The sequence below is a fragment of the Sphaerodactylus townsendi genome, linkage group LG06, assembly GCF_021028975.2.
Source record: "Sphaerodactylus townsendi isolate TG3544 linkage group LG06, MPM_Stown_v2.3, whole genome shotgun sequence".
Lineage (NCBI taxonomy): Eukaryota > Metazoa > Chordata > Lepidosauria > Squamata > Sphaerodactylidae > Sphaerodactylus > Sphaerodactylus townsendi.
This window is the reverse complement of record NC_059430.1, coordinates 51,673,785-51,697,151: the sequence shown is the minus strand read 5'-3', so window position 1 is coordinate 51,697,151 and position 23,367 is coordinate 51,673,785. Positions and strand designations below refer to the sequence as shown.

At 36.6% G+C, this 23,367-nt stretch overlaps 1 protein-coding gene across 1 annotated transcript in view; it reads left to right on the top strand.

Annotated features, from left to right (window-relative positions):
• Positions 1 to 23,367, top strand: part of LRRIQ1 (leucine rich repeats and IQ motif containing 1) — a 120,392-nt gene that overhangs the window by 90,698 nt on the left and 6,327 nt on the right. Inside the window, exons 24-26 of the mRNA XM_048501554.1 lie at positions 12,244 to 12,373; positions 15,237 to 15,297; positions 20,075 to 20,195. Coding sequence (XP_048357511.1) covers positions 12,244 to 12,373; positions 15,237 to 15,297; positions 20,075 to 20,195 — 312 coding nt within the window. The remainder of the gene's footprint in view (positions 1 to 12,243; positions 12,374 to 15,236; positions 15,298 to 20,074; positions 20,196 to 23,367) is intronic.

The window sequence follows — 23,367 nt, the reverse complement described above, 5'->3', positions numbered from 1 at the left end:
GTATCATGGGACCTTTAATGATCAGATGATTCATTGTGATATTATTTTTAAATAGTTAAGTGCTGTATCTCACACTGAGTTAGAAGATATTTCAGTGAGTAAAGGAAGGAGCTTTGCTACAGATTTGACAGTTAAGTGACCCAAATATTAATTTAGTTCTGCAAATATTTAGCCTCCTCAGGTCACTTCAAGAAATGCAGCGATTTTCCTGGGTGCTCATCATTTCAGTTGATATCTTTAAAAAGTCAGCATTGGTGTTTTTACAAGTTCAAACTGCTAATGGTTGCCCTGGCAATCCTAAGCAACGTCTCCTTTTGTCAAACTTTTTTTGTATGTATTCTTTCTGGATCAATACCTATAGCACCATTGGATTTCTTTTCTTCTTACCTAGATCATCCTTTGATAGTAGGCAAAATCCCAGGTTCTAAAAGAAAAGCACTACATATGGTCCATATTTCCAGAATAATTGCCTGATATTGAAAAGAGAATGCAAGTATTCCATGTCACCCACACAGAGTGGTATTAGCTTCAATGTGTCCAGGGAATCATGCGCTGAGACAGGAACTTAGCATATTGAGGTACAGGACAGTAGGTGATAGATTCCAGAGCCTTCTTCAGGAGCAGAAGTGATGGGATCTCTTCAGTATTAGTCTTTGTGGTTGATAGGAAGTTTGAGAGCTCTGGATTACAGTAGTTAAGCCTAGTGTAAATACCAACTGTCTGGTCTTCTGCCCTTGCGTAGTCAACAGTCAGACTTCTAACTGTTGCACTTACTGGAGTATACGATGGCATCTTCTAGACTTTTTGTGAGCTAGTTAATATTTCATTTTCCCTGGTTTTTTATATCAGATGAAAGGATTGCACAAGGGACCTTTTAAGCCTTCTAAAAATTAAATGCTTACTTCTGTATGATCTGAAAGGAGTTAGTCCACTATTGCATGCACATTTTCTGAGTTTAGGATGGCTTGAAATTAAGATTTCGCCATATTGGGTTGTTTATATCACTTCAAAGGGCCAATAAAGATATTATGGCTACTCAATTGATATTGACTTTAAATAGATTTCCTGAACTATCAAATTCACAATTTCCTATAAAGCTCATCTTGCGTATGACTCTTCAAAAATTTGATTTGACTTACAGATGGTTCATAAAAATATGTAATCAAAAATTAGCTACTGGAGACTGCCAAAAAAATTTTTTTGTTTCCAAACAGTCAACTGGCCCTTGTTGCTTATATTGATGAGTCAGGTTGTGTTAAGCATTTTTACAAACTCTCAAGTTAATTTGCCATAAACTGTGATGAAATGTGCTTTTTTAAAGTAAAAACCTTCCAAGACAGAAGGGAACCTTTTCCCTCTCAAGAATCATAGTCCTATGGCTTTGTTTCTTATTATCTAGTGTGAGCTCACACAACAGAGTTCTGCACATTGAAATATTTTCTCATTTTAAGGAATTAATGGCTCTCTACCAGCCCTTTAACATGTAAAATGAGTAGGTTACTTGTGTCCAGTACATCCAAAAAGAGCCAGGATAAAATAAACATAAGGAGTTGGATATCTTGGAAAAAATCTGTCATGGGTTTGGGTTAATCATCTCCAGAAGAAATTCAACTTGATGCCTGAAATGTAAGACTTCTTGGAGAACGCAGCAAAGCCTGAGGCAGTGTTGATGTGAAGGAGGGCTCTGCATGGGTCAGAGCTGCTTTGCTGGCAGAGTGCAAACCCAGTTCACAACAGCAGTGCTCTGAAAAAGTTGTAAAAGACTGCAGGGGCTTTACAGTACACGTGCTAGAGCTTCAGTTACATAGCTGAAATTGTCCGCTCTTCCTATTGTCTTGAACAATTTTTCAAATGAAATCTGCCACCAATTTTCTAATATAGTTTTGCTTCTTTTTAAAAATCTTATGGAGTAATAGTCTTGTTGCTGAAACACAAGGTTAAAAGTCAGCTAATGAAACACCTTTATGAAGTGTTGGTCTTGATAGTCAGAGAGAGTCAAAGCCATCTTAACTAATACTCTAAATATATTCCTTCTGTTTTTATTATATTATTGCTGTGTCATGAACCCTAGTGCATGTCCTACTCTCATTCTAGGACCTTTTAACTTGGAACAAAATTTAGATAATTTTGTTCCTAAAAGAGTAAATGTATGGAGAGATATTATGCACTTGTAATTAGTAGATAGATTGGTAGGTCTTTCTTGTCAATTGCATAATATTCTGCTATTAAATTCAATTGCAGCAAAAGTGTACCTCTTTTGGCTCCTTCAATATCACAGCATGGGACTGATAGGAAAAGTTGCATCTGGCTAAAAATATGTGAAAAATTAGGCCCCGATGTTTGCTCAGAAATAAGTTCCACTGAATTATTAAGTTTTCTTTTTCTATGACATGATCAAATACTTGCTTTGGAGAGCACTCCTAATACCCATTAATTTATAACATGGGGATTGATGTTCAGATGCTTGAAAGACACTACCTAAAGTTGCCTCCAGTATCAGAAGTTAGTTTCAAATGGTGAGGACAGTAGTAACAGATTACCTTGCAGTAACAACAAAGTACCTTCAGTGGTACCACTTTAATTGTCCAGTTGGTACAAAACATTTTAAAGATGTCATTAAAATACATTTCATCATATATTTATATTTATTTTTAAAACCCTGTGTTCAGACCTTCACTACCTTGAGACAACTTCAACAGTGTATGCTAATGGTAATGTTGTAGATTGCACAATCATTTCTTCCACTGTAGTTATTCGATGGAAGCAAAAGTTTTTGCAGTGTTTAGAAAGAATCCAAGAGAACCCGATAATAATAGCTTTTCAATTCTGTACCCTTAAATTCTTTAGGAGCCTTGTTCAGTTATTTGGTTGAGAGCCAGCCACATGTAAGGGAAGAAGTAAGGATGTGTGAAGCTTCTGGTACATGTGGTCACCATATTGCACAAATATGATACTGTGCATATTTTCCAACTTGGTTACAATGATTTTTAGGATACTATATTTGCTGGAAAATATGCACATTGTCTTATTCAGACATAATGGTGACTGTGTGAATCAGTAGGATCACACAAAAAGCACAACCAAATCATAATGACTCCTTCACTACAGCATCCTTTCCCAAGGGTGCTATTATTGAAGTTTAGGCAGACTTAGCCTCAACCCTCTCCATCATCCTGAAAAATCCCAGTGAGTTGCTTTCATATGCCATTAAGGGATTCATTTTTTGTGCCTTGGCACACTGAAGCTGGTACCAAAGGAGTCACTTTGTGTAAGTTTTGAAAGTCCAGCACACAGTTAAATTTAAGTTCTGTTCTGAAACCAGTGTTTGGTTCTAAAATTAAAATGATTGTAAAGTCACTTAAAGGATTTCTCAATGTGGGTCTAGATACCCACTGTGCCAAAAGAACTCTACAACCCTAAATAGAGTTACATGCTTCTAGGGCCATTGGATTCAATGGACTTAAAATAGTATAATTGTGCTTAGGATTGCACTGTACCAAACTGATCTTGCTTAAGTAATAGTCCACAAGAAGCAAGTCCCTCTGAGTTCAAGGAGAACTAACAATTATGTTTAGAACTGAAATTGTTACACAGGGGAGGTTAAAATTTACTTTTAAAAAACTAAACCATATATTGGTCTTCTACCATAACAAGCTGAGCTGCTGTTGGTGGCAATAAGAGGGATTTTTTTGAGTGGTTACTGAGAGCAATTTTAATCTATCAAATAAGGTAAATCAGACAATACAAACTATTTTATTTTCTCAATTTTTGCCATTTCCTCATGATTTTATGCACAGTAGTTTTTCTATGCTACGTAATTTTTATAAATGGAAAGAAGAAGAACATTGAGCCAAAACCCAAATACTACATAAAGCGGTCATTTGGAGAAATAAACCCATGTGTGGTAAAGCATTTCAAATTCTTTTCATCTGACCAGTCGGTGACCTGATAACTATTCCCTGCCCTTAAATAAGGTTATGACCTAGAGCAAAAGGCAGATAATTTTAGCAACAACTTAAATTCAAATAGGTTTGGCCAAGGGGAGAAGGAGGTGGGGACACATCAGTTAGGAGAGAGTGTTCAGCAAAATGTTTAAATGAAGTTTAACTCTTGTTCAGAACAAAATAAAAAGACCATGGTCTGGATTGTACTGTATTTTTTTTCTTCTATTAATTGTCTCTGTCATTACAAAATCATTAGGGCTAAGACATGCTCTTGTCTTTGAAGTCTTCTTTGCACATGCCAGTTGTGGAAATACATTCCATCTAGAAACAGGGTAAGCCTATATATTCAAACAAGATGTACCTATCCTACTGCATGAACAGGAAACATATTCATGATTAGTTACCCTAGAAGTCGCAGTAGAGACAAAAAGTTCACATATAATTTGAGATTGTGTTGCTTTATTTATTTACTTTATTTATAGCCCATTATTTATACCCCACTTTTCTTGCTGAGACTAATTCACTAGTTTTATTGAGTATATGTGGCTTGTACTTCATCTCAGCTTTTCAGTGTACAATGCTTCAAAACACTAATCTGTCCTCATTGCCCATTATAAAGGGTGTTATCAATGTTGGCCGAGCCAATAATCTGTTAAGTGAGGCAATTATGAGGTGAATCTAGTTCAGAGGGAGTGAGAGCAGATGATTGCTTTTCAACCATCTATTTATGTGAAGCATGTTTGGACCCAAGTCAGCAAAAATCATGTTCATTCCACCCTTAGGTGTGGAAAGATATCCGCCATGCATCAACTTTCTGAGCATGCAGCATCTCTTTTGCTAGATTGGGATGATTTTGTTTTATATCCCCACAGGAAAAAAAGGAGAGTCCTGTAATAGAAATCCTCCTAAGAATTTTTGAAGGTACTATAATATTTTTAGGTGAATAGACTGTAAAGTACAAAACCCCTACAAGGGCACATAGTTGCTTTCATAAAGTGAGTGACTGTTATGTCTTAAAAAAAAGAAATCCTGACTGTTTCTGTGGAGGGGAACTATAGTATAGTGAAGGATTAATTGTCCTTAATGAGGTCACAGAACTACAACATTCCAACAAGACTGTTTCCTTGTGGCAACATTTTTAATATTGAACATACGGTTATGTCTTTTTTCTTTTTTTCTTACTAAAACAGTTGTGGATCAGCCACATATTACAGCTTCTTTTGACAATGTGAAACGTTTCTTTAAACAAAAGACAGCAAAATTAAAACCTAGATATTGCAAATGTGCTGCCATTCAATACAGAGAATAAAGCCATATATCTTTTACACTTTCCAGATAATCTGCACAAATAGAAAGTAAGTACTCTAGATTTAGAATCTTTTATGAAAAATTGCAGAAATTGATACAAATAATAGTTAATAATGGAACTATACAGGAGCATAACCTTTCAGCATTCTTGTGATAAGCACTAGAGCATCTGTTGTATCTAAAGTATGCTGTCCTGTTTGATTCTTCTCATTTGAAAATATTAATATTTGAAATCTGCAATCATCTTGGTCATCATGGCAAATAATCTAGCCCATCTGTAAAGCTGTGATCCTTAAATGGTCTGCTTTTCCAGGAGTAAACCCCACCGGATAAAGGTACCTGAATATTTTTGGCCTCTGCCTACATATGCTCATACATGGCTAACAAAGACCATTTTTATTCAAAGGTAACTGGAGAACAGGGGATCTAGACTTAATTGCTCTCTTTTGGTGGTGATCATCATTGTCAACCATCTGTTGGAAGATATATGTATGAACCTTGGCCAACAGGAGCTAACTACAGATGCACCCTCTCTATCATATTTTAGTGAATGTGGGTGCACCCAATCCTTGAAATAGGATAAATGTTCTGGACCCTGGTTCTGTGTGTTGGTGGATATGTTATGCTAGCTGAGACCAACCATTAGTACTCCTGTGTCAAATAGAGATTAGTCAGATAATATATGACCTTGATATCCCTAGGAGTCTAACTGTAGAAGTATCTGTTTCTGAGTTGTTCAGCAGCTGGTGAGAGGGGTAAATAGGCCAGTATCCCATTTGCTGTTTAGCAAGGAAGATTTCTTACTGAAATGGGTAGAATTCAGGTATCATAAGAATCAGTTTGTTCTAAGTCAATACTTTGATTAAAATGACTATGAATATTCATGAAAATGCATCCTTACAGGTAAAAATAATTAAAGAATTAAAGAAGAATCTGTGGTTTATATTGTCAGCAAAAGCTTCAGATTTAACCTACAGATGACCTGGCCTTGTTTGTTCAGATGACAGCTCTAAAAGTGTACAGGGAATATTCCCTTGTAATACAATGATTTGCCGCAAGCTCTGACCTCACTGTCTGTCAGGGAGCAGGTCTGAATTGGCCCTTTCTCTGATATCGTGACACTGCTTCTGTTGCCTCGATTGTGACCTCTGATTGAAAGATACCCCTGGGACTTCTGTATAATAAGCATGACTCCTGACTCTTAGCCAGGTCTGCTTTCCTAGATTTTTGTCAGGCTTTCTTGGTAGTCTAGGCTGTATATGCTAAAATTTACTTGAGATGTCATGGTGTTCTGAGATTGGTATTCTCTTTGAAACATATTTTAGTGTACATTTTGTAAATGGAAATACATCACTTACACTAATATATATTCAAAGACAAATGCCTTGTTCATTAGGTGCTTGCTTTCTGTGCAGTTTATTAATGGCATTAAGGTTTTAATTTTTTTAAAAAACTTAAAGACTGCAGAGAATGCAAACCTTTTAAAGTCAGGTTCATCCAAATAGCTCAGTTGACTCCAACCCTAATCTCCTGTTTCTGGTTCTCAATTTTCTCTTTTCCTATTGTCTTTAGTGTTATTCAAATTGTTCATCTTATTCAGAGGTTCTCTTGAAAGCCTGGACACATACCAGATCGGAACTGTTCAGAAGAGCATTTTACCAGTGTGCCTTGCCACTCACCCAGTGTCCTAACTCTGAAAGACAACCTTAACAGCTTCTCTCTTTTTTTACCCATCTGTCTTTCATTATGATGGTCATGCATCTGCTCAAGAATATGCAATCCTATTTGTAATTCTCTCCTTTGTGCTCTTAATCCATAACTGGAGGGACATCCTATGCAATGCTCCATGAAGGCTTTTAGAATGTGGCACAAGGTAGTACAGATGGTTCCACTCTATCATTGTTCCCCCAAAATTGTTGCTAAATCAAGGACCAAAGCAATGGGAAAGATAGTCTTCTTGTGAGAGCTCCAGAAGCTCAGTACTGTCCACTGCTGTTGTTGCATGTTAACCTCTTAGCACATAAGTATCACTGTTTCTTCTATGCCTCTCTTTCTCTGCCTGAGAAAATGGTTATATTTGAATCAGTCTTAACCCTCATCTGTCCAGGTTTTGTAGCTGTGAAAGTCTTTGAGATTGAACAATGTAGGACAGGATCTAATGACTTTTTCTACTAAAAAAATTATCTGCTAAAGGAAGGTTGTTAGGGACAAAATGTGTGGGGTACTTGGAGTTCTATATCTAGAATACCCATTTTTTAAAAAATTCAGTTAGCGAGAACTCAGTGGACCAGTATGGATCGGAACAATGGCACAGAGGAAGGGTGATTTAAATGTATCATTAAGACATATCTCTGATATGCTTGATTCCTCAAACAGATATAAAGATGGGATAGAAATGCAAGAAATGAAATACATGTCTGTGGAGAGATCCATAATCTTCAATGTTTCAAAATAAATTAAAAACCATAGATGTCTCAACAGACATGGGAATGACTTCTGAAAGTGTAAAATATTCCACTGGTTGCATTCTTTTTTCTCTGTTATACCCATCGTTTTTGCTCTAACTACACATTAGCATTTTCTGGTTTGGAGTAGTAAATATATACAGTATATATACGTGCACACACACAGAGAGAGACAGACAGACAGACCTTATGGTGCACATTTCCCAGTCTAACTCTGAAATGTTTGCTGGAAAAGCAAATGTCTAGTAAAAGAAATACTTGCTAGGTTTGATTTTCTTATCCTTTTTAAAAAAGTATTTTCCTTAATGTAAACTGTGTTTGAAGTTTTCATCCTGGTGCAAATCATCATGATCAAAGCGTAAGCCACTTACCTTCATAAGCAAAAATCCCAAGTCCTACGCTTTACTTGCAGACCACAAATAGGATTGCTGTGATACCTGCCTTCCATTTTTCTTAATGCAACCTCATGGCAGTTTTTAAAAAGTAAGCGTTAGATGTGAATGTTGGCAGTGTTACAAAGATCTGAAATTCATCCAAACTACATAGACTGAATGGCTGCTTTCTTTATTTATCTGACTTTGGCTGCAGTAGCACTGATGTTTTGTGGGGGAGGTGAATTCTTCCTATAAATCAGAAAAGTTAAACACTGGTTAAAATGCTAGCACTTATGTAGCTTGCATCAGTTTTGCCCTTTTTAACTTAGCCACTTTCTCCTATGCACATTATTTGGTTATTTTATTAACCATTTCAGAGATTGTTTCAGAGATTATTCATACTATAGAGCCATATCTCACAGTATTATAATGTAGAATAATGATAATTATTATCAAAGATCCCTTTGGGGATCGGGCGGTATATCAAGTTTGAATAATAAATGAATAAATAATTGTAACATTGTATATAATAATTCTTTTTGTTTTTCAACACAAAAGAGTAAAGTTAAATGTATTGATTCAAAACTGAAATCCTGATTCCATTAACAGAAAAAAAGATTTATATAGAATAATACTGTAGTTACTTCAGTATATACTTATTAATTTCACTGGAATTCAAACTGGGGTAATTCTGCATAGTCATTGTAAGGCTATTACCTAATGGTTGCCATTACAAGCTAACATTTTGAATTAAATGATGGACCATCTGCTTTGCTTTAATGAAGTTTAATTCTTCAAATACTTCATGCTCATTTTCCCTTCCCAGCATAGCAGTACCAGTGGTGGGATTCAGCAGGTTCTCACCACTTCGGCAGAACCGGTTGTAAAAAGGGTGCTTGTAACCAACCAGTTGTTAAATTATATGAATCCCACCACTGGAATTGGTTGTTAAATTATTTGAATCTCACCACTGAGCAATACCCACCTTTCTGATTTCTAATCTGTTTTGTAGAGACCCGGTGTCAAGCGGGTGACTAAACCAGGGCTACCTTTGCTAAAGAAAAATCCAAAATTTTCAAACATCATCTGTAAAGGACTAGCCTGCTTTACCCTGCCTGTATTGTTCATTTTGAAAATTCTATCCCTCCAAATCCAGTACACCTATGTTGGCAGAACGTAATACATACATGAAGCAGACTTTTGAATATTAACCACTTATAAAATAGTTAACTGCAATTACTAATCAATAATTCCTGCCTATCCCTACAAGCATTTTTAATAATCTGGTTTTGAGATGTAAAGTAAAAGCAAAAGATTGTTTTGATCTGTTTTGAAGGTTTGCTGTACTGTTATTCAGTGTGGTTATATTTTGAAATGCTAAATTAAATTAAAAGGACTATGCTAAATAAACTATATTAAAAGAAGTTCAATTGTTAAATAATTAACATAATTAAAGCCTGTACATTATATTTAATTACATTATATTTAATTACTTGGCAGCTTCCTGATCTAGACATTAGATATCCGTGTGTTTTGTTCTTTTGTTAAAGGAATAACTGGCAATCTTCCCAATGCATCAAGAGAAACAACTTTTTGTTAACTTGCTGCTGATTGCAAGAGAAAATGTCAAAGAATAAGTTGAAGTTGTCTTTTGTCTTCAACAATAAAGAATATCAAATAATCACAGAAGATACTATTTTCTGTATCACATAATCAGTGGAAAGGATTAAATGCCATGTAAATCAGAGACAAAATTTAGAAATCAGGTGCTTCAGTAACTTGCAATTGTCCAAGCATTTTAAAAAATCAGGAACAAATGTTTGGCAATGTACCACATAATATTAAAACATATTATAAAATTAACCAAGATCCAGGATTTCTGGATCAAAAAGACAAAGAGCCAGTCTCTTTGGGACATGTAATGAATTATGAATGTCTTCATTTGAAGTTGACTCTTACCAGCTTGTGTGAGTTGTTGTTTCTAAAATATTGTTAGCATCTAAGATTATCTCACTTCGCTTGGCACTCATTGTTTGGTTCATATATCACATATACATCATATATCACATTGTGGACCTCATTGTGTCTTTCCTTTTGTTTCTTCCATGTTACAAATGTACACTGTGGTGTGCATGCATTCACTTTAACCAGGATTTGCTTTCTGATCTCATAAATCATCCCTCCTTTCCTATTTTTAACCTTTCTGAAGAACTTGCAAGTTGAAATAGTTACCATATTAACTGGGCTATGGCCCAAACACATGCCAAAATTGACAATGCATACCAATAGGGGGAAACCAGTGGAGTATGAGTTGTCCATCACCACTCGAGTGTGAGAAGGATGTACACAAGAGGTGGAACCACAGCCAGGGAAGGGATAAATGGCAAGTGGGAAACAGAGAGCCACTGAGGGGCCTGATGATGTTTGGAGGTAAATTAAGTGAACTGGAAGATCTCTCCCTTGGTGTAGAAGGCAAGATTAAGTTTCAGCATTATAAGAGGATTTACTCTACTTAATAATTCAAGACTGACAGTAACCCTATTCTTCAAAGGGAACAGGCTACCTTGAGTGATATTTGCTAAACAGAAACAAGTATAGAACCACCTTCATAAAAGTGTGTAGTCCCTTCTCTCTTCCAGGACTCTCCCACTAGCATATGTTACACTTTTTGTTTAGAACAGTGATACTCACCTTTCAAATAAAGGTCATATAAACAGACCCCAAACCAGACCATAAAACACCTGGAAAGATTAAACTCCTAAATAAAAGCTGGACTTTCTCCATAGTTTCCATTCATGCTCTGGAATATGTCGCACTGGAAGGTTCATTTGGTCCCATCTCTTCAAGTATTCCTCCAGGGACTGCTTTCATCCTACCAGGGTGTAAAATGGCAAGGGCATTGCTTTTACCTTGTCTGCCCTGGATCGCTGTATGGATTCTTGACTTTAGACCAATGCTGACCATGGCTATTTATGCACTTGTGATCTCCTTCACACTAAGCATACATCCCTTCAGCTTGAATTCTCAGTTACACACCCATTGTCCCATCTTTGGAACTCACTGAACTGTCAGATCAGAGAATCTCTGCAGTTTCTGAAGGCTCTCGGTGCAACTTTTTATTTTCCTTCACAGGGAAAATGAAGGGAATAAGCATGTGTTTAGCTTTCTTCCCACCTCCCCTCACCCCCACAACAGCAGGTTTTCCCACTCTTCCAGACCCCACTATAGAAGGATCAAAAAGGATTTTTTTAATTTTTTTTTCATACTAAGGATCTATTGATGGAATGATAGACCCTTGCAATTTATGTGAAACTTATATGGTCCAGTGAATTAAAACTAGATGGCACCCAAAAAAGACCCCTACACAGGTGGCAGTTTCCCCAGATAAAGGTTATATGGAAGGGACAAGGAAGCAGGGAGGGAGGGGCATAATGGTGGCTAGGCTAGTGACACTGTGGCAGAAGAATCCCTGCATAAACAAACCTCCCTCTCCCACGCACTGTGAAACAAAGACCCGTGGGTTAAGTAGTGCATATATAAATGACCTATGCTCCTGCATGCCCTACAAATTCATTTCCTACATCTTGTCCTCTAGTAACTGTACTCTGAGGTTAATGGCAAATCTGCTATCAGCCTGTGCATCTGAGAACAATGTTTCCAGAGGTCCATTCATGGAACTTCACATGAAGTTTATTTGGTACTCAGAATAAGAAGAGTATTTTTTCAGTTAGGCTAAATCTAGTAACTGACGATGTGTATTGGTATGATATAGCCTGATCTTATGAGATTTTAAAAGCTCATTTGTCTTTGAAGTCCTTTTCTGGGATCACCGTAAGATATTTGCAGCTTGTCATTACATACATACATAAGACTTATTATTATTGTAAAGTAGCCTATACTTCACCACTGTATTTAAGGGGGATTAAGACATTCTTTGTTGTTCTTCATACAAACAGATTAGTCAATCCAATCATAGGTTTTTGAGATGGAAACAAGTATTTCAAGACCACAACTGATCAGTGGTTTTTCTCAAGTTACCTGTTTTTCTTAATACCAACATGAATTCAGGATTCCTTACACCGGATTGTGCTGCAAGGCTGTTTATTTGGTATTTATGGAACTATGGAATCCAAATATTCTTCTTGTTCTCAGATAAGGAAGAAGACTTCACTTACTCAGATAAATTAGTAGAGAAGATGGAAAAAAACAAAGAACGTACATACCAGTGGCTTCATACACAAGTTTGGGATTATGAAGGACCTAGTCCCAAAAATGAAAAATGGTGAGCTCACTAACTTTAAATTAGATTTTTGAATTGTAATAATACATCATGTAATATGAAGACCATCTTAATTGTCCTAAAACAAATAAGCCATTTTATCCCAAGGCCAGATTGTCAAATTTTAAATACACTCCTGTTGAGAATTAATTTAATAAATTCTGCATTTCATGCTATCATAAAAATTAGTGAATTGCTATGACATGCCAGCATGCAATATCTCTTCATAATATCTATAATTGTCTATCAGAAGCCCAAATTGTCTGTCAGAAGCCCAAATTTATGAAAAATACAAGGAAACATGTTTTTCATATGCTCTTCAAGTTACGGAATATATTCAAATTATTGTAATTTAATAGCTAACCAGATATTCTAAATAATGCATTGATATGATGTGGTAAATGCTACATTTGAAACAGACAAGAGCATGAGCAGCAAAGAGGAGAATCATATTGAGGGTATAATCCAAGGGTCAAAAGAATATGAAGAGGTTTTTTTAATTTTAAGAAAATTAACAACATTGCAAGTGTTTGTGCCTGAGAAAATTCTGTCTTTTGACTTTTAGAAGAAGCAAATATCTATTTGTTTAGCTAGTGATTTTTTTCACCATCTAATCGAACAGATGTCTATTAGAAGTCAAAAGATTTTTTTAAATTCAGTTGAAGAAGAATATGAAGCTCAAATGTGGAAGGAGCCAGATGCCCTGGGCAGGCCTACATCAATAAAAAGAATGTTAGAGTTCTCTTCATTTTATGCCAGAAAAGCAAGTTGGAAGACAGATGGGCAATTTTAATGTTTTGTTGTATTTTACTCACTTCGAACATTTTTATCTTGCCCTTTCCCAAGGAGTTCAGGGTGGCACACGTTGGTTTCCAAAAATTACCCTCACAACAAACCTGTGAAGTATGTTAGGCTGAGAGAGAGGACTGGTTCAAGACTGGCCCAAGATCACCCTTCAAGCTTCATGGCACAGTCAGCATTTGGTGCTCCATTATTTATTCCAATGGTTTAACCACTACGTCAAAATGTTTGTAATTTAATAAGCCTGCAGAAAAACACATCAGAAGAACTTGTGTGCACAAGTAGATGTTCACATTTGAAACCACCCACCATAGCCATAAAGCATTCTAAGTTTATTCTGCAGAACTAGTAATTAAATATGTTAAAAAGTTGGGTTTAAACCAAAAACCCTCTTCCTCTCATGAAAATATGTATCAAGGTTTGGGTGTTTGAAAAAGGGCTGAAGGGGTTATGTGACATTCTGACTTCTACCACTCCAAAAAATGTTTATTTGCTTTGTTTTGCAGGACAGTTTTTTTACCCCATAATACATTTACAGCCCAAATATAAATTTGTTCAAATTGGACAATTATTGTTATTTCAGATGGGAACTGGTGCAGGAGCTAATAAGCTAAAGCCATTTACTTGCAATAACATTGTTCATTCCAAGCAAATGTGTTTAGAATAAGGTTATAATACATTATTCAAGGATACAGTCATCATTTCACAGAATCCAAGAAAGTAATCATTAAAAAAACTTAATATATTTTTAAAATATATAGAATGACAATAGGAAAAATACATGGGAGAAAATGTATTGTCTGAGGCTTTCACAGCCAGAATCACTAGGATGTTGTGGGTTTTCTGGGTTGTATGGCCATGTTCCAGTAGTATTTTGTATTGCAGTATTGATGCAGGCGAAACGTCAGGAGAAAATACCACCAGAAGATGGCCATTCAACCTGGAAAACCCACAACATCCTACATGGGAGAAACTCAATTACAATTTACTAGTATAACCTTTTAAGCTATCATTTGCAGTTACATGGTAGTTACAAAAAATCCTGTCATTCTCAGTGATCCTTTAAATTTTAATGAAAAGTTGGGTGAAAGTTAACCAACTGGCAGAATTCTTTTATGGAAAGAGAGAGAACAAGAGAATTTTTTAAACAATCTTCATCCTTAATTCTATCAGTTGGTTAATATTCATTAAAAACTTTTCTTTCAAGGAAAGCACTATAGTTTCCAAAAGTAAGACAGGATGGCCTCTGTTCAACAGGAATTGTTTTCAAATGTTTGAGAGCGGCACATTAATAATGTTAACAGCATTGCTTAAGACCATTTAGATATTATGTCTAATTCAGCTTTCACTGAACTTTGTGCTAAAATACTGATGGGGAGAACAGTCAGAATTATGAAGATCGAATGGCTGATAAATTATCTTACAAAAACCAAGATTACCACAAGGTAATAAACTGCTTGAATAAGATCAGATAGTGATGTATGTAATGTTTACTTCTTTAATATTACTAGCAAATTTGATAAATTATGAGCTATTAAAGAACTTGCATTTAGAGAATTTTATCTTAAACTTTCTGGCAGTAACTGATTACCTTATCAGTTCTAGTCAGCTTCTTAAAAATAATATTCTTAAGCCTTACTGAAAATAACAGCCCAAATTCTTAATGCAGTTCAAAACACTTGACAGCCAGTCATTTCCAAATAGTAGGTGTCTTGCAGTTGTAATTCCATTGATTTTAATCCAGTGTTCCTATATCTGTGTTTAAGATTGTAACCTAGAGCCAGGACACAAAGGACCATGAAATACGTTTGAGATTCATTAGGATGCACTGGCCTTTTGTTTCTTGAACAGCATATTCACCATGCTGTGTGGCTACCCACATCCGAAACAGAAAATTTAGAAAAACCATTTCTGATATCATTTGGAGACTTGCTTTTTATAAAGGAAAAAAGTCAAAATGCCACTGGGTAGGCATTTTGGCATGCTTTAAATTTGTCATTCTGACTTTTGAATGGATATTTTAATAAGTTACTAATGTTTTCACTGTTTTCTGACCAATGCATAGCAAGCATTTTTTGCCTGAGATAGACCCTGAAGTTCTCAAGGGAGGAAGAGTTCAGCTTGTGGTAAGACATTTTGCCCTTAATTAAAACATCTGTAATGGATGATTAATAGATGTAATCAATGATTAAATTATGTTTCAATTATTATGGAGATTTTTTGTAACTAGCTTATAAACTGGCTGGATATTTGGAAAAAACATTTTACAATAATAGTAGTTCAGCACTGGAATCAACTGCCTAAAGGTGAGCTCCCCCTCACAGGCAGTCTTCAAGCAGTGGCTGGACAAACACTTATCAGGGATGCTTTTAGCTCATCCTGCATAGCACAGAGGTTGGACTAGATGGCCTGTGTGACCACTTCCAGTGTTATCTTATGACTTTGTGTCTTCTTTTTATTTATCTAGAAACACTATATGCTGGCTCTGTGGAGGTGTTCCAGGCAGCAACCAATAAAACTGTAAAAATAAATTTAAGAAATTAAGAGCACAGTAAAAAAAAACTGCCCTAACAGTAATAAAACCATCTCACTCTTAGCAGTGATATTAGCAATTCACAGCAAATTAAAGCAGCAGCAATAACAAATATAAAGCACTGTACATTAAACATGTATAATTTTCCACTTCTGGGAAGAAGTTCCCTGAATTAAGACAGCCTGCTCATTATCAACCTGAGTCCTTGCTTTTTTTTCTGTCATGCAGAAGCTCCTTGAAGCAAGGTTTGAATATTTTAATTAATAGATGAATTTGCAAGCATTTTCAGGGGACAATTAATATGGGAAGCATGCACTCACTCAAAATGAACAGTTGTAAAAGTGTGAAAATAAGATGGGAAAATGAATGCTAAAACATCAGAACAATGGAGGATCAGACCAGTATCCATCCGGTCCAGCATCCTGGAAGGCCAGCCTAATATGCATAGAGGCCAAGACCTTCTCCTGATGTTGCCTCCTGGCATTGGCATTCAGAGGTTTTCTGCCTCTGAATGTGGAGGTTCTCTTTAGTCACAATGGCTAGTAGCCACTGATGAAATTATTCACAATGGAGTGATAGATCTATCCTCCACTATTCATCCAGCAACCCACAGTTATACCCAAGATCTTATATTAAGTGATCTTATATCCTTCCATTTACAATTTTCATATTGATGATCCCAGCTAGTATTTATTACCTATGCTGTGCAACAAATAGAGGTTCAAATAGCAGTTCAAATAGTCATTCTTTTCTTCACTTCCTACCTATGGATCATACCAATGGTTCCCTGGATAATTTACAGTTTCTTGCTCACAGCAAGATAATTATGCCACCCCAGCTGCTTACATGTCATGTAGACTGTTTCCACATGGGCGGATAACAGCGCCCCAGGGATGCTAAAAACGCCGTCCTTGGGGTGGCGTTCGCACAGCAGCAGTGCCCTGCTGGGAACGCTCAAGCGGCATGAAGACGCCACTGTTGAACCTCTCTCCAGGAGCGAAGTTTTTCAACAGTGGCATCTTCCACCCACTGCCGTGCACCCCACCCCACCCCCAACCCCGCCTTCCCCGAATGCCCTACCTTTTTCTCCTGACTTCCGGCATGTTGGAGAGGCCAGGGGACACACATTCCTGGCCTGCAACTCCAGAGCCGTCGCTCAGGCCAGGGGTGTGTGTCCCCTGGCCTCTGTGACGCACCAGCAGCCAGGAGAAGAAGGGAAGGTGTTCAGGGATGGCACAGCCTGTGCAAAGGCTGCACCGTCACCTGCGCCCCTTCCGGGACTGTCCATGAGAACTGTTCCGGGGGGCAGCATCGGCACTGTTTCTGCTGATGCTGCCCCGCTCAATGCCCGTGCAGAAAGGGCCATAGTGATAACGTTACTCTTTTCGTCAACAAAACATTTAAGAATGGCTGGCCACAAAAGGAAGACTGAAGCTTTCATCCTTTTCTCAATCCATGCACTACAACTTGCCCTTGAGGTTCATTATTGGTAATAGCCACTGAGTTTTTCAAAATGCACTGTTTTTCCAAAATGCCTTTTACAGATGTGAAAATTCTAGCAATTTCAAGAGTTCTGAAATATTTTTCTATCTACATTATTTACTTCTTAATCCCCAAATTTCATTAATAAATAAACTACTAGTTATTCTAGATAAATTCATTTATACTACATCACGTATCATTCTTCTAAGAGAGGGATGGATACCTCTCTTAAAAATAGGAGAGTGACCATCTTTTCTGATTATAAGAGGAAGACATTCAATAGGAAATATTTGCTTTTATGCCTTACTTGTTCTAGGGCTGTGGCAAAGTGCCTTGACAAACTAATAATAATCACTAATTAATACTTGTATGCAAAATATGCAGTTCAACTGAGAGTTTTTTATTCAACTGAGAGTTTTTTATTATCCCTCCCCTCCCTTGCATGCCACCCCTCCCTCCCTCCCCTTCCCTTGCATGCTTCCCCTCCTTCCCCCATTCCCTTGCATGCCTCTCCTCCCTCTCCCTCCGCTAGGGTGGGTGGGCCATGACCAAATGCTGGCCCCCCCTCCCCTCCCTTGCATGCCAGCCCTCACCACCTCCCCTCCCTCCCCTTCAGCCCCTGACATTACCAGTCAATCAGCTTGTGTACAAGAGTTGTGTACAAGAGTTGTGAGATGGTCAAATATTTAATAATACTCCATTAGAGATCAAATTTTCCAGACTCAAGAGTTTTTATTATGATTTAAAAGATTTGTATCCCACCTCTCCATCCAATTAGGATCTTCAAGAAAGAGAATAATTCAGTGATGGGATCCAGACATTTTAGTAACAGGTTCCCATGGTGGTGGGATTCAAACTGTGGCGTAGCGCCAATGGGGCTGGGCCGGGCACAACGGGGGCGTGGCCAGGCATTCCAGGGGCAGGGCTGTGGCAAGGACGCAGCCACTGCGCCGGTCCTTGGGCGGGAAACGAATGCACACAGGCGCAGGCTGCCACGCACACCGGTGCACCTCCTGCTAGACTGCTTCAAGTTCTGCGCGCTACTGCTGAGAGGAGGGGTATAACTAAGGCAAAAATCACGTGACAAAATCACCAATTAGTAACCCCCTCTCAGCACACACAAATAATTAGTAACCTACTCTCGGGAACCTGTGAGAACCTGCTGGATCCCACCTCTGGAATAATTAAACAGATGTTAAAAGTGTACATATCTGTAAAACCAGTAATTAGAAACATGGCTTGGTCCTGTAAATTCATAAAGAGACCAAACCCCTGAGCCCCCAGCCTCAGAGTGCAGTAGATAGTTTCCCAGAAAAAAGTATTTTGTCGTGGTGCTTATCGAGAGATTCTGTTTTGTCAGGTGTTCTGGAAAAAGGGAGGTTGAAAAACTGCAAGACCAAAGCAGTTCTGTTATTTTACAGCCTTAGACCAATTGTACTCAAGACACTGCTTCTTACCACAACTGTTTTTTTGTCACACACTTTGGGTGCAAGAACTGCCCTACAGAACAATAGGCCAGGCTAAGCTGATATGGGATGAGAGATTGCCCAAACAATGAAAGATTTTAAATAATGACCAATATTTAGATTTAGGTCCAGAAGCTAATGGAAGCCAGCACAACTGTTGCTAAACAAGATGCATATGATTCCGATCTCCAACAAACAGGCAGGTTGCAGTGTTCTGTATTAGCTAAATCTTCTCAGCAGTCTTCACGAGCAGCCTCATGTTGAACTTGTTAGTAATTGATTCTGTACCTTGTGAAAGTATACCGTTTCTCCCATAAAAAGGTATAATCTGTGTAGAAAATGGGGTTGATAAAAATGGATGTAATCCATAACAATGGACAAACATGACCTGATTTTATTGACTTCTTCTGTGTAGATCTTGAAATCACAGGCATCACTTAGGGCATATTACAAAACTTAAGACCAGATGTTCAAAAGAAATCAATGAAATCTGAAACACTTTGATCCTATAGAAATCAGTTAGTGGTAACTATGCTTTAATGCACTGTGAATTTTAGTGACTTAGAATTTTCTATGTGATTTTTACACTAAGCACTAAGTTCACAAGTAGTGTATTCTAAGTATATTTAATGACGAACTAATACATACATAATTCAGTTTTAACAGCTGCATTCCTTACTAAGAAATAAGATTAAACAGAAATGCTACTATTAATTAGAAGTAAATGTGAAAGCTTTTGTCATGCACAAATATGAGCAAAAAGTGAAGGCTATGCATTTAAATATGTGCAGTTACTGAAGCCATTGAAGTAATTTTAGTACTAGTCCTCCATTCTGAGTCTTAATATTATTGACATAAAAGAACATTGCTCTGTTCTTTTAATCTACCAATATGTTACATTTCAATATACTCACCTTGTACAAGATGTATGTGAAACCTTTTATGGAGGCTTGGTTAGGCAGTAAAGAAGTAAGATGAGATGATGTACTGGATGTTTGATTGATAGAACTGATACTCGCTCTGGATTAAGCACAAATATTGCAAAAATAATCAAATATAACATTTCTGACATTCAACTCCAACTTAAATTATAGACTGCTCAGTAAATGATCTTAAGCTGTTTAAGGTTTCATCAGTTGTCTGCAAGATTTATTTTCTTCAAAATTACTGTACTAAAATGTTGTCTTTTGTTGCTGCACCAATGCTGATCACAAACCACAATTTTTAGATCGCCTCCTATTTACTAAAGTGCTTTGACATAGTGCATTTGTTCAGACTGGGCAGCAATAAAGGACTGTGGTATCATTCTGAAGAAGAATGTTTGACAGAGCCAGCTTGTTTATTTGAGAGTAATGTGAGCTGCATTCAGAAAATGTCATATTTTGTTTCTTGATTGTGTACATGCTCTCCTTCTGCTTCCAGACAAGCCCTGTAAGGAGAGAAGACACGGATTTAGAGCTTGTTTCCGTGACTAGTGGAAGTACTTTGACTCAGAACAGAGAAAAAAATAATCAGCCACACAGGCACTCGACAGGATCTCCAAGTAAGTAGGGTGTTTTTTTTTCATTTTAATAATTAGTCTGATAAAACACAAATGACCTCAGTAGGGTTCAGTATCAGAGTATATTCTTATAAAGACAGTGACAATTGAATCCGGACTTTTGGCTTAGCCCTTACTTGATTTTTTTTTCAAATTGGGTATAAAAGGTGCAACATAATGCAAAAATATACAAAAATGTATGTCAATATGTATGAGTGTATGTATGCATGTGCAATTTATGTGTGTTAGTGTATTTGTGTTTATGTGTACAGAATAAGAAAGGAGACCAAAACATTTAACTTTTTTTATAATTTGCAATTTTGCTATTCATTCTACACTATGTGTGTGTGTATTCAATTAAATAAAAATTATAATAATCAGAGATGATTTTTAAGTAGAACTTGTAATGTAATGGCTTATGTCGGTAAACTTTTGAAGCTTCATTTACTTAATTTACTAAATACTGATATTTCTTTAGCTCTTAGATCCCATCCTGAACACACTGACACTCATTGGTAGATTTCACCAAAACAAATAAGATGTTTGCATGCATTTGTAACAGAGTGGTTGGTTTGAAATGTGGCTATTCTATGTTTTAGATTATTTTTACATGAATAATTAATAAGAAATATGTAAAATGGGGATTAATGTAGCTAAAAGCAAATGTGAACTGAGTCGCTTGCTGAGCCACAAATTGCAGTTAGCCATGCTGAATAGCAAGATCTGCTGTGCTAGCTCATGAATCACAAGGTTTGGGATTACCCAACTCTATTCCAGGTAGCAACACAGTTCTTGATACTAAACTATCTTCATGTTGAAGTAATATCTAGACATGGACATATAAATGCTGAATCCAGAAACCAGAAAGCTGTTAAATTGTACCTTGAAAAAGATGTGCTTTTTTTAAAGCTAAAAAACACAATTACTGTTATCTTAATGTTTCAAAGCTAAGAAATTAAGGGGGAGTTTTCATACTGTTTCAGGTAATACTTATTGTTTGATAAAGGAGAAAATATGGTTTTGTCGCTATGTTAAAATTTAATTTTAGGAAGAGTTGGGGGCATACTTGATTTCAAGATCCTTTTCATTTAAAATGTGTATATACTTAGTGAATCTTTTTCTGTATATGAGAATTAGAACATTTGTATTTCAAACAAGTATGTGGTAGGGAGAACTTCTGTCTATCAAACAAAAGTCCAAAGCTTCTATTGTTTTTCTGAAGCTAGGCTATTGATAACAACATGAAATGGCTAGAAGACATTTATCTTCCAAAGCATTATTTTCATCTTTGCTTCGCCAATGTAAAATAAATAATTGCAATGATAAATAAATCTGGTTAAAGGTATCAGTCATTGCATTCAGACTACAGAAAATCTCACTCTGTAGTTTAAAATTATATACAGAAATCTTCTAAGATCCAGATTTAAGGGGGGAAAATGTACCCTGCAAGCTTAGCCCACCTTCTCCACACACACATTTGCTTCGACCATGAAGGGCAATCACCATTTCAATGAGGTGAGATGAAATATGTGCTTCCTTTGAGCCAATTACATTATATTATATATTATAATATAGAATAAAGCTTCTGTTAAAGGAACCCTGATTAGTAAATTAGGCATTTCATTCACAATCCTTTTACTGATTTTTAATTACGTAATTAAAATCGTACAAAAATTGTTGAAATGAATTATTCATGTCTAGCTGTAAGAAACAATAAAAAAGGTAACATTTATGTTCCTCCAAGCCTGTTGCCCTTAACTTTCATAATTTAAAATGTTTATAAACACTTTGCTGCGAATGGTTTGTTCTGGTTGCTTCCATTAAAAAATTAATTTCCGCCCTTTTTGGTTTTTGTGCTGCATTTGCTCTTAAATAATACAGTATGGAATGAATTTTGGAACAGATTATGAATCAAATCACTCAGTACTAGATATAACTGTTATTCTGTGAAGTCTTAACATACTCTAAGGCACATCAATCCACTGATTTCCTCTCTTTTTAAAGATTTGAAGTATTTCCTATGCTTTAAAAAAACCAGACTATGTGTCAACTTGATATCTATTAATGGAGACAAGCACAAATCATAAGCAAAAAATCTGAAATGAGTACGGACTTCTTGTAAACATGACTATTTATATATAGGATGTGCTTTCAGCACTTTCAACTTGGTAATTATTTTATATGTGTGAGCATCTTAAACTCTGTCAGTGTATTGTTGGACTTTTCAGTAGCCAGGGACATATACCAACAATCACCTGGAAGATGTGCAAATCCTTTTCCAATGGCACACAATGTTATATTCAAATACGAACTCACACTGAAAATAAATCCCATGGTCCTCAGAGCGTATTAACAATCAATTATTTTGCCAGTATCCTAGAAACAGATGCACTGGTGATCTTCAAACCAAATCTAAGTTGTACTCTTATTATGGTGGATGTACATTCTAAGAAGACATGGCGGATATTCCCAGTTAGTTCCAGAAACACAATATAAGTTAGAATCCCAGTACCCTGGAGACATGGAATGGCCACTTTACACCCACCTTGTGTGTTCTAAAGTTTCTGCTATAGTTGTGGGATGATTCTAGGAATATGGTGGTGATTTACTCCAGCCCAAATCTCAAATAGTAGACTTGTGGTAGCAATTTAGTCAAGGCCAGTTACAGAAATAGTGTATGAAGCTATAGAGCCATCTGGACACATTCACAAGGCCCCTTCCTGTATTTCAAGGCTGCTGCTGTGGAACTGAAGGGATGATGTCACTCTGAGCATGCTGAAGATATGATTGTGTAAGGAACACCACACTCTAGTAGCTTCCTTTCCATGTTGCATGCCCAAAGAGGTCACTGATTGCATGTCATACAAGAAATGTGCAAGTGTTTGTAAACTTGCAAAAATGCTATATTTGGTTCACCATGTATGATATTTCTGTAATGGTGCCAAAATAGCCAGAGTTCTAGAGATGCAACTTTCACTTATGAACTTCCATTTTTCCATTTTTAAGTTAGTTATGTACATAATGTAAAGAATGCAAAATTAGACTAAAGTGAAGTAAACTATTCTATATTTCTCTGTTGTTTTAATCATGGTTTTATTAAGAGCAGGTTTTATGTGGAACATGTGTTGCTAATTTAACATGACATTATTCCCACAAGATGGTCCCATAAGGCAAG